Source organism: Phascolarctos cinereus, unplaced genomic scaffold (genome assembly GCF_003287225.1).
Source record: "Phascolarctos cinereus isolate Bilbo 61053 unplaced genomic scaffold, phaCin_HiC Scaffold_2;HRSCAF=192, whole genome shotgun sequence".
NCBI lineage: Eukaryota > Metazoa > Chordata > Mammalia > Diprotodontia > Phascolarctidae > Phascolarctos > Phascolarctos cinereus.
Genome location: NW_027555625.1, coordinates 112,868,316 through 112,881,198, shown reverse-complemented (window position 1 = coordinate 112,881,198; position 12,883 = coordinate 112,868,316). Strand labels below are relative to the sequence as shown.

General features: G+C 37.9%; 1 protein-coding gene across 6 annotated transcripts in view; it reads left to right on the top strand.

The window, feature by feature from the left end:
* The window catches only part of WDPCP (WD repeat containing planar cell polarity effector), a 361,091-nt gene that overhangs the window by 111,869 nt on the left and 236,339 nt on the right, over positions 1-12,883 (top strand). For 5 of the 6 annotated variants that reach the window (XM_020985463.2, XM_020985462.2, XM_020985466.2 and 2 more), the window contains 3 exons: positions 636-686; positions 2,219-2,289; positions 2,585-2,644. In XM_020985463.2, the coding sequence (XP_020841122.1) occupies positions 636-686; positions 2,219-2,289; positions 2,585-2,644 (182 nt within the window). The remainder of the gene's footprint in view (positions 1-635; positions 687-2,218; positions 2,290-2,584; positions 2,645-12,883) is intronic. The other variant, XM_020985465.2, reaches the window with a different exon arrangement.

Below are 12,883 nucleotides of genomic sequence, written 5' to 3'. Positions count from 1 at the left end.
TGTAATATAGTCTTTTTTAATGTGAGGTAGCAAGAAAAATTTATATTTTTATATTGATCAGACTGACTGGACTGTCCAGTCACTTCTATTAATTGGCATCCCAGTAGAGGGCATCATAAACGCGTGGAACTACACCTATTCTGTGCTCCTGACTCCTCACCTGTTATCTGAAATAGGCATTTCTGAGTGAATGATCAATTTTCTTTATCTGATTAATCCTGTTAATCCTAGAAGTTTCACGATGGGCCGAAAGGTCTTTCCAGCTAGAGTTACTTCCTGTTTCAGTACCGGTTCAGGTAGAGCTTGTGTGGGCATCCCGAGTGCTTAGCTTGGTGGTTAATATGTTGTTTCCATAGTTCTATTGACAGACTGACTCAGCTTCTGGTCAGGATTCAGTTGCAGCTCACTTCACTATCTGATGAGATTGGAGGCTCAGGAATATTGGTCCACCTGTTGTGCTGAATAAGCCTTCTTTCACTGCAAATTTAAGATATCTCTCTATGAAGTGAAAACAAAGCTGTCTTCTTTGTAGAATGGTGTTTGCCTTAGAATAATTTTTAAATCTTTATAATAATATCATGACAAAAGTTATAAAGTTGACTACTAAACTTTTCTTGCTTCTCCTTCCCCTATAGTTTTACCAACAGATCATGGTTACTTAGAAGAGAAGCAACAATTGGCAGAATGTAAGCATCTTTTATGGTATTTTTTTTAAGAATTGCTATAAAATTATCATATTTTATTGTTGCTTATGTTTCTGACAGAATGAAATAACACCCAGCTTTATGCACAAAGGTATTTCTCATTCTGAAATTTCTTTTGTTTTATGTTCACAGATTTTTATTGCTTTAGTGAAATGAAAATATTAATAAGAATCATGTCTTAGATCTCACTGATTTAGTCTGTTAAAACCTGTGTCTAACCAAAGTTTGAGTAAGTCTATTTTATATAGCATAATATGGCTATTAGCTACTCTCACAAAATGAATTTATGTTGACTTTTACTTTCATAGTGAATGTTTTGTACTGTGAGTATCATTAAAATTTAATGTCCTTATATTTACACACATTTTAAAATTTATGCTTTATAATTATTTAATAATACAGTTTAATGATTGTACATTACAGTGAATACAGTAATTTGGTTTAAGTAATAAAATTTTGGAAAAAGTAAAAATACCTGAAACTTGTTTTTCCCTCATTTAAAATGAAGGGTGCTGCCATGTGCAACTTTAAAAAATTGTAATATTGATTGCATCATAAATTTTAAGTTTATTGTACTTAGAATTAGGTTGATTTAGAAAAGATAAGCAGCAAAGTGGTTTTACTACATTAACTTAGCTGCTGCAATTGACTATGTAACTTTCCCACACTATTATGTAGAATTATAACCAAGTGAATAAAGAATATTTTTATTCATTTTCATACTGAACATATAATATCATAATGTATTTAATATGTATTAAATGCTTCTTTTTAGCCAAACTGATTCTAATTCCTTGATGTCTGTAATTTTTAAATGTGTTTCTTATAGCTAGATTTCATTTTTCAAATAAATGCTTTTGAAGCAAATTGGGTCTTAGAGATTTTTAAATATTTAAAAGTACTTTTTCAAAAAGATAACTTGTTTAAGCACAAGAATGTTTCTAACTTTGTCGATATTTTCCATTTAAATCTGGCTTATCCTCAGTTGTTGATTTTTCTGGTTGGGTAAAAATCCAACTTTTGATGCCAAATTGTCAATTATTCCCAGTTTTACATTTATTAAAAATAAGTACATATATGACAATTGTATTCATTATTGATCATCTCCTTTATTATATGAAACTAAGGTATTTGAAACTCTGGAATGACAATTTTTGCCCTGAATTTTCCATGTCTAAACTGAATGATTACTTAAGAAGGAGTTCAATACCTGTACCTTAATGAACTAGAGTCTTAGAACTGGGAAATTTACCCGTTGTCTCTGAAGGCCAAATATGTGGTTGCCATTACAAAATTATAGTTACTGGGGTCATTATTTGTTAAAATCTTGTTCCTGTAGTGAAGCTTTTCAAAAGGTTATCATTTGACAGTGGAAGTGAAACCTACTCCACCTCAATCATATATATTCACTTTAAATTTTATAATCTATTTCTGATAGTGAGTAGGATTTTTTTCTATGTTGATTTTTAAAGAATCCACATTTATCTAAATGCAATCCATGTTTTGTTTGCTAGCACGAGACTATCCTTGGATACTCAAGAATCGACGTCCAGAAAAACTGAGAGATACTCTCAAGGAGTTGGAGGTACCTTTCTCAAAGTTTTAAGAATGACAACAAACAATCTTTGTTATAAACTTCTTTCAACAGTTTTAATTTTCATAAAGGATCAGCCCTCCAGGTGATGATAACTTTGCTTTTGTCCGGTGAGCAGTTTCCAAACAAATGCATCTTTGTTTGTGTGGCATGCTGATCTCCTCTGCTTGAAAATTAGAAGCACTTTAACTGATAATGACAGTATGTACGCAGGCATGTATATATGTATGTATTTGTGTATGGGGACGGCCAATTTTCCTCTGCTTTGTTTTTCTGTGTCATTTAGGAGCTGATGCAAAACAGTCGATGTGTGTTGAGCAAATGGAAGAACAAATATGTCTGTCAGGTAAAACCGTATGACATGATTTCTTGATGTTCAGCCAATGGAGCCGAAAATGATCATTCATGTCTTTTCTTAGGTTTTAATGTTAGTCAGTAGGGGAAAAAAAAATCCTCCTTAAAGGAGAAAATGTCATAGCTTAGATTCTATTTATTCAAGAGTACAAACTAACACAAGACAATCAAATTGACTATCATTCCCATCAATCAATACATTTGCAGAATAGCAGCTTTCAATATCTAAATGTGAATAAAATATTTAAAATATTATATGGAGCATTAAACATTTATTAGCAAGACCCTGTGTTCATGAATAGTGATTATGCTAGATGAAAGAAAGCTATTATAGTATCTCATATCTATGGGGAAGGGAATAAGCATTTATACAGTACCTACTGTGTGCCAGGCTCTGTGCTAAAAGCCCTACAAACATTATTTCATTTGGATCATAAATATAAACAGCCACACGATGTTTAGAAAATCAACAGGTGGATTAGAGTTAGACCTAAAAGAGGAAATCCATGGAGATGTAGTTTTAGGAGCCATCGATGTACCTTGGGCTCCATGTTGAGGTAAATCTAGATCCAGAATACAAGAAAGGTCCCAATTAATTGTCCTAATTTGTCATTGGTCATCACATATTCCCAATTCAATGAATTTATAAGTGCATCCACTTTGGTAGCAGATTCCAAAAAGTCCATATACCTGTCAAATGTTTACCTGCCTCTAGTCACCTTTTTAAAAATTCTGCATTGTTGCATTAATAACACAAAGAATGGTACTGTTAACCCTATGGGATATGTTTTCCTATTTCAACTAATCAATAAACAAGCATCTGTTAAGCATCTACTATGTCCAGGGACTGTGCTAAGCATTGGGAATAGGCAAAAATGGTCCCTGTCCTCAAAGGACTTACATTCCAATGAGGAAGGTAACATATAAATACGAGATAGATGTAGAAGAGGTGAAAGGTAACAGAAGTGAGAAAGACAGAGGAAAAAATTGCCAGCTTAGCCATTTTCTTTACAGCTTTTGTGGTGGTTGATGGATGCCTGTAGTATCACATGTACTTGTCTTTCACATCTGATGACATTTTATGCTCATTTGTCATAAACTGTGATTTGCTACAGGTAATTAAAAAGTGGCTATTTTTTAGTGTGAGTTACTCTCAGTGCTTAATATTTCCTTCAGCCTGGCTTCGTGGATAGAGTGCTGGACCTGAAGTCGGGAAAGCTTGGGTTCGAATCTTGCCTCAGTCACTAACTAGCTTTATGTTCATGGGCAACTCATTTAACCCCTTCTGAACTTCAGTTGCCTCATCTGCAAAATGGGAACAGCAATACCTATAGTAGTTACCTCATAGAACTGTTGTGACGCTCAAATGAGACAATGTGTGTACGGTGTTCTGCAAACTTTAAAGTGCTATTTTAATTTTAGCTGTTATATTTATTATTCTCGTATGAATGCTGCTTAAAACAATGAAATAAATAATCTTTGAGCTGACATTTCCCAAACTGTGTTCCCTAGAACTCTGATGATATGAAGCAAGCTCCATGAGAGCAGGGACCGTCTTTTGCCCCTTTTTGTATCCCCAGTGCTCATCACAGTGCCTGGCACATAGTAGGTGCTTAATAAATATTTACTGAATGAGTGCATGAATGAATGGAAGGGGCTATCCAGCACAGTGGACAGAGTGCTAAGCTTGGAGTGAGGAAAACCCGGGTTCATATTCTGCCCCAGACACTTAGTAGCTGTGTGACTATGGGCAAGTTGCTCGATCTCTGTTTCTTGGTCTGTAAAGTGAGGGGATTGGATTCAGTAGTCTTTAAAGTCCCTTTTAACTCTAAATATGATTCTCTGATCGCATCCTCTTTCTGGAATCAGGAAGACCTGAATTCAAATCTAACCTCAGACAATGGGTGAGGTTAGCTGTGTGAACCCAGGCAAATCACTTAACCTCTGTCTACCTCAGCTTCCTCAACTCTAAAATGGGGATAGTAATAGCACTTCCTTTCCAGGGTTGTTATGAGGATCAAAGGAGATTAATATTTGTAAAAAGCACTTAGCACAGTGCTGGGCACATAGTAGGTGCTATATAAATTTGTATTCCTTTCCCTTTTCCTTCCCAATTTAGAGGAGCCCCCTGACTCCTATTCCCACCTAACCTTGGCTCTAACTTCCACCTCAGGTCTGAATGGAGCTAGACACATCCCAGGACAAGAGGCACCCTCCTTCATTTTTCTGACTCCTGCTTCCATATGCATATTCCCCTTCATCTCCCTCCAAAAAAGGGAAAGAGATGGAGAGAGACAGAGATGGAGGCAGAGAGAGACAGAGAGAAAGACATGGACACAGAGAGAGAGAGAGAGAGAGAGGGAGAGAGAGAAGGAGGGAGGGAGGGGAGAGACAGTGACTGACAATGAGAGACAGATACACACAGAGAAACAGAGACAGAGAGCGAGGAGGAGGAGGAGGAGCTGAAGAAGAAAGCCCATGCTGCTCTGACCTCAGCTTTGAGGTTTATATTTACAAACACTTGGACTCTGGCCATTTCATAACCCTGGCCCTGGCTAATGCAACCGAGTCTCCACCTCCTTTGGCCGGGACTATGACACCCTGCATTTGTACACTCTTTCACCATATCTCACTGTTTATTTTTGAAGGAAATGATTTTGTCCAGTCCCTGTATTTCAAGCCCCAAAGTTCTCTTTCCCAATCAGTTTGGGAAATATTGATGTAAAGTCCTTTTAAAAAACTTCATTAAAACCTCAGTTTGAATATCAATCCTTTCCAATGCTAGTCCCAAATCTATTCCAAAGTATAGAACCTAGTGAAGCTTAAAATGAAGTTCTTAAATGCCATTACTCACCTTGAAACTAGTCTCAAAATTATTTGACCAGAGGGCAAGACGGCCACCTCTCGTCAGGGGTGTGTCTGGTTGCCTCCGCCCTTGACACCAGTGGGGAGGTTGAAACTTGTCAGACATGTCGAAATATGTAGGGCAGCATCACAATCCACAGTTCTTCCTAGACATATTTTACAATATTTTCATTTAGCGAGCATGTTTTTGAAAGTGCAGGTTAGTAGAGTATATGTGTAGAGTTAAATTGTTTTGCTTTATATATATTTGAATGCAAGTCCTTCTATTAGAATTCAGTGGAGTATAAATTGTAAATAAACATAGAACTATTTCAGCTCTGAAATTGGAGTAGGTGTTTTCAGGCTTTCATGTTTTTCATCAGCCCTACAATACCACTCTTTTGAGCTGTTGAACCGTATAGTGCATAAAACATTAATAATTATGCAGCGCTTAAATAGGAGATTTGATATTTGATCATAGTGTGTGCTCAGGAAGTTTTATTTTGTTTCTGTGACATGGTGATAGGCTAATCCTAAAATATACTTTTTTACTATTAACAGGTTCTTCATGTATATTTTAATAAAAACAAAAACACAAACACCTGAACTTTTACTCTATTTAATGTACTAACTCTGTCAAAGTAATAAGATGCCATCTTCACCCTTAACATTTTCCATTCGTTTTTGTGTACTTCTGGAAATGGCTGTACCTAATCAATCCCTAAACTAATGAATCTATTCTGTACTTAAAAATTGTTTTTAAGCTGCATTTCCAGAACAGACTACTGATGCTCTAAGTAAGCGTATCTCCAGTTGCCTTCAGTTCCCTTATTTTAGTGGGCCCTGTGTTAGGATGGGAACTGAGATTCTGCAGCTTCCAGGATAATGTATTATGATATCTCACAATGTCAGCCGAAGCCAATAAGTTTTTGATTCTATTTAGGACAAGAGTGGTAGTTGGTGACTAGAATATTTTTTTTTAGTTTTTAGAAAAGCTTTCATCCAATGTCTGTTGGCCTCTCCTCCTTAAGGAAAAAAAAAATTAATTGAATGAGTCCCTGTGCTAAAAATTATGTGACCTCTCCCACTTCTGAGCCACATTTAATTCTTCAGCCTCCTCCCTTCCCTCTCACCTCCTCTAAATAGTCAAATAAAATTTGTTTGGTTGCTGCTAGGGGCCTTCTATTTGGAGAGCCCCATCATTTGTTTCCTAAATCCACCCATTTACAGAAGAAAATGGCAAAGATAATAGTATCAAGTATTCTAATACATGCAGTTTGAGCAAACTTATTTCCCCATTAAGAAACAAAAAAGAACATATATAGGTTCAAACGGTTGTCACTGTACATTTTAGTTAATGTTGTTGGCCCCCAATGATGTGTTTAAAGCTATATTTCTAAGCCCAAGGTCTTTACATACTTTTCCTAGTTTGAGATGTATTGCAATATTTTATGCCTGTGGATTTATTAGTTACCAATCAGATTGTCTATTAGAGTTTTTGTTGTGGTGGTGGTGGTGGTTGTTCATTCATTCAGTTGTGTCTGACTCTTGGTGACCCTGTGGACTATACTATCCATAGGGTTTTCTTGGCAAAGATACTGGAGTGATTTGTCATTTTGTTCTCCAGTGGATTAAGGTAAACAGAGGTTAAGTGACTTGCCCAGGGTCACACAGCTAGTGAGTATTTGAGGCTGAATTTAAATTCCAGTCTTCCTGACTCCAGGCCCAACACTCTATCCATTGAGCTACCTATCAGCCTCCATTAGAGTTGTTAGCCTTCTAATAATAATTTAATTAAGGATCAATACTGAGGAGTAACTTTTTCCATAAAGTATTTCTTGAACTATTCTATTTTGGTTTTTGGTCATTTCAGTCATGTACGACCTCTTCATGACTCCATTTGGGTTTTTTTTGGCAGAAATACTGGAGTCGTATTCCACTTCCTTCTCCGGCTCATTTTACAGTTGAGGAACTGAGGCAAACAGGGTTTAATGACTTGCCCAGGTTCACAGTTAGTAAGTGTCTGAGCCCGCATTTGAACTCATGAAGATGAGTCTTCCAGACTCTAGGCCCAGTGTTCTGTCCACTGGCCACCTAGCTGCCCTGAACTATTTTATTACTCAATATATTTGGGTAATCTTGATAATAACTAATAATTATAAGGTACTTTAAGGTTTGCCAAATGCTATTTATTCAGTGATGTTCACAACAGCTTTGTGAAATAGGTGGGACAAATATTACTGCCCCCTTTTTACGGATGAGGAAGCCCAGGCTCAGAAAGGTCAAGTTACTTGCCCAGAGTCATGCAGTTAGTGGATGTGATCGGCAAGATTTAAATCTAGGCCTCGCCTGATTCCAAGGTCAGCTCTTTTTCCAGAACGTTAATAAGATAACAAACATTTATATCGCATTTTGAGGTTTACAAAGCTCATCAATCCAGTAAGGTAAATCATATAAGTTTTATTATTCTAATTTTACAATTGAGGCTCTAAATAGCTCTACCACTAATAAATATCTGAAAATCTGAACTTGAAAACTGGTTTGTTGGCCTTAACACCCGAACTCTTTCCACTACACCACACTGCCTGTTATCACCATCATCATCATCATCATCATCATCATAATGTAGCATTTTAATGTAGAAAAATTATTGCTTGCTCAAAACTACGAGGAAATTCCTAATTTCATGCAAGTTGTATATTCTAAATCATAAACATGTATTAGAATTGTTGAGTAATAATAATAATAATAGCTTTGTTATTCTGAAAAGATGTTACTTTACCTATATTAGTGCTTTCAGGCAAACTTTATTAAACCAAGTACATTTAACTTATAGTTGCTTATAAATGCACTATAAGTTTATAGTTACTTATGGTTTACTTTCTCTTAATGTCAATTACAGTTTTGCAGGCACAACTGTAAGACAATTTAATTCAGTTCAGCAACAAAAATGACTAAGTTTCTATTGTGTAAAAGACAGTGTGGGGGCAACTAGGTGGCACAGTGGATAGAGCACTGGTCTGGGACTCAGGAGGACCTGAGTTCAAATCCAGCTTCAGACACATAACACTTACTAGCTGTATGACTCTGGGCAAGTCACTTAACCCCATTGCCTCACCAAAAAAAACCCCCATATATATATATATATATATACACACACACACACACACACACACACACACACACACACACACACACATATAATAAGCTGCTAAAATGAAATGAAAATAAAAAAGACAGTGTGTTTGGATGCTAAAGATACAAAGGCAAAAACTTAGCTAATCCCCAACTCCAAGGACCTTACCTGAGCCAAAACAACCTTTATAAACATCTAAGTAAATAGAAGGTAATTTTAGGACAACCTCCTCTAATCTCTCCTGGAGGGAGAGGAAGGTCTTCAGGTAGGAGATACAACGTGAGGAGAACCTTGAAGGAAGCTAATGATTCTAGGAATAGAGGCAAGGAGAGAGTGTGTTCTTGGCATAGTGGGGACAGCTTGAATATACAAAGTGATATGGCACAGAGAGTTTGAGGAACAGGGAGCTGATCAATCTGGATGGAATATTGATTACATAAAGGTATTATGAAATATGAAAGAATTGGAACACCATGCAGAGGTGTTTGTGTATCATCCAAGGGGCAAGAAGGAGCCACTGACCATTTTTGAGCAGAGAAGTGAATTAGCCCTGTGTGATTTGAGAAGATAATTTCGATAGCTTTATGGAGAAAGTAGGAGCAGGAAGATCTTTCTGAAGGCTGTTACAAAAGTTCAGGTGAAAGGTGATAGGACACCAAAGTAAGGGAGCAGCAAGTGTGAATAAACAGAGAAGGCTGGATGCAAATGTTTTGGGGGCAGAATCAATAAGGCTTGGCAAGATTGGATGTGGGGCAAGGGAGTGAGTAAGAAGGTAAAATTTTAGAGTGAGTAGAAAGGTGAATTTTGCAAACTTGTGTGACCAGAAAAGTTGTGGGCCTCAGCAGAAACTGGAAGAGAAAAAAAAGAGCTGAGTACAGAGCTCTGGTGAACACTCACAATTAAGGCGCCAGAGATGGAGACTTGAAAGAAGAGAACAGATGGACAAGAGAAGAACCAGGAGTGAATAATGGTATAGAAACTGAGGGAGAAGAAAGTATACATGAGGAAGGGATGGTTTGTAGGATGGAAAGCAGCTTGAGAAGTCAAAGAGAATGAGGCCTAACAAAAGCTGTTGGATGTAGCTGAGAGATCATTGGTATCCTTGAAGGGAATAGTTTCAATAAAGTTGTGAGGTGAGAAGACAGATTGCAAGAGATTGACAAGCAAGCCCAGGTCGCACCCAATCTTGGTGGGCATCCCCGAGGCTCTCTCTCAGGCCTTCTTCTTTTCTCCCTCTGTCTCACTTTGTGGCTTCATCAGCTCCCTTGGATTCAACCACAGGATTATTCCCAGGCTGGATATCTGGTCTCTTTCCTAAGCTGCAGTTATGTCTTTGATATGTCTTGAATTGGCTATGGCATAGGCGTCTTAAACTCAACATGTCCAAAATAGTACTCATTATCTTTCCCCCCAAATCCTCACCTCTTCCCAGTTTTCTAATTATTGCTGAGGGTGCCACCATTTTTTCCAGTCACCCAGGCTCAAAACCTGAGAATCATCCTCAACTCCTCAAGCAACAGTCAATAAGCATTTTGTAAGTGCTTATTGTGCTTACCATGTTCCAGGTACTGTGCAAAGTACAAGGGATACAAATACAAGCAAGGAGAAGAAGAAGAAAAACAATCCCTGGCCTCAAGGGGTTTGCATTCTTTTTTTTTTTGGTGAGGCAGTTGGGGTTAAGTGACTTGTCCAGGGTCACACAGCTAGTAAGTGTTATGTGTCTGAGGCTGGATTTGAACTCAGGGTCCTCCTGACTCCAGGGCTGGTGTTCTATCCACTGTGCCACCTAGCTGCCCCTAAGGGGTTTACATTCTAAAGGAGGGGGAAACAATACATAAAACAGAGCTGAAAGGGGCAGGGTACCCACGTGAGGACATGGTAGCAAAATCTGCAGAATCTGAAGCCTTGAGGCTCTAGAAAGAACTCACCAGTAGGAAAAGGAGACTATCCTGGTGAAGGGAAATTGCAGGGTGAGAAAGCATTGTTGTCATGATGACAAAGTCAAGAGAGTCAGACGGTTTATCAGGTCTTGTTACAACATCTCTTTTCTACATTCCCTCCCTCTATTCACATGACCACCACCTGCTGCAGGTCCTCATCATCTCTTACCTGGACTGTTAACAATAGCCCTCACTTGGTGTCTCTGCTTCAAGTCTTTCCCCACCCTAATCCTCCATCCTTTATTTAGCTGCCCAAGTGGGTTTCCTAAAGCACTGGACTGAGAATGTCACCAGCCTCCAACCCCTGCCTCAACTCATAATCCAGTAATTCCCTATTATCTCCAGGATCAAATAGAAAATCCTCCATTTGGCATTTAAAGACCTTCACAACCTGGCCCTTTCTACCTTTCCAATTGTCTTATACTTTGCCCCTTTCCATCTCTCTAAGATCCAACAATGCAGAGCTAAACTTCAGCAAGACTCATCAGATAACAAGCATAGTACTCAATTATGCATCATTACTTTCTGTTGACAATGGATAAGCTGTATAGCATTGGCTTCATTGATATATTTGCAGTCATATACATTGTTCTTTTGGTTCTGCTTTTTCCACCCTGTGTCACATCATGCAAGTCTTCCCACGTTTCTCTGGGACCTAAGATTTGTTATTCTACACAATGCAACAATGTTCCATTTCATTCATATGTCACAATTTGTTAAGCCATTCCTCATTATTGGGCTTTTTGTTTCGGTTTCTATTTAATTACAAATTCCTTAACTGTGGACATTTCTGTGCATGTGGACTGTTTCTTGTCATCCTAGATCTCATCTCAAACTCTTTCCATCTTCTTATAGAATGAATCATCATCTTCCCAGTCACTCAGGCTCACAACTTAGGGGGCATCTCCTCATTCTTTCTCATAAACCCTGCCCCCACATATTTACTTAGTTACCAAATCCTTTCATTTCTACTTTCTTAACATTTCTCTTTATATGCCCCTTGTCTCTTCGGACACTGCCACCATCCTGGTGTAGGCCCTCATCACCTCTCACTCTGGACTGTTGCGATAGCCTTCTGACTGGTCTGCTTACCTCAGATCTATCCCTACTCCATTTCATCCTCTACTCTGCTATCAAATTGGGCTTTTCAAAGCATAGGACGGACCAAGGCATCACACTATTCAACAAACCCCAGTGACTCCCTATTATCCCCACAATCAAATGTAAAATCTTCTGTTTGTCTTTTAAAGACTTTCATAACTTGATCCCTTCCTATCTTTCTAGTCTTCTTACACCTTACTCTTCTGCATATACTCTACAATCTAGTGACACTATTCTCTTGCCTGTTCCTCAAACAAAAAACTCCATCTCCTGACTCCAGGCATTATCATTGGCTGTCTCCAATGCCTGGAATTTTCTCCCTCTTCATATTCCTTTCTTGGCTTCTCTGGCTTCCTTCAAGTCCCGACTAAAGCTACACCTTCTGCAAAAATCCTTCCCTTGTCCTCCTTTATCACAGTGTCTTCACTTGGAGATTACCTCCAATTTATTCTGCCACAATCTTGTTTGCATATGATTATCTGCTTACTGGCTTCCCCATTAGGCTGTGAGCTCCTTGAGAGCAAGGACTGTCTTTTGCCTCTTTTTTAATCCCCAGCAATTAACACAGTATCTGGCACATAGTAGGTATGTAATAAATTCTCATTACTTGCTTGCTTCTTACTCTTATGGAAAACTATCTCCATCTGGATGATACCATCTCCCTTAGCCACCTCTTCAATGTGGGTTATTCCTCCTCTCTCATATCCTCTGACAAATTACGTCAAGTGGAATCAAACTTTACTCAACGTAGCCACTTCTAGATCCTCCCATAGTTGCCATCACTCGGCACTCTTCTTCTTTTGAGTTTCACTGCATCAAACTATATCACTCTATCCATAATCTCAATGTAATCATCTATCAGTTTCCATATTATTTTCCTTCATTTCTCAATTAGTTCAGTATGCAGCTCATCATCTTTCTCTCCACTCCAAACCCCATCCTCATACTCAGAGACATCAGTATACACAATGATTACAGTACTATAAATAAAGCCAGTAAAATACATCAAAGAGTGAACAAAATTGGTACTAAATGAGGATAGTTAAGTATACATAATTCCTTTCTGTTAAAAATAAATAAATCACAAAAGTCAGTTAACAGTCTTGTATTAAGTGCTTACTCTATGCTAAGCAATCTTTATGCTAAATCCTGGGGATATAAAGAAAGGTTAAAAAAGACAACAACATGTTCTTTGCCCTTAAGGAACTCA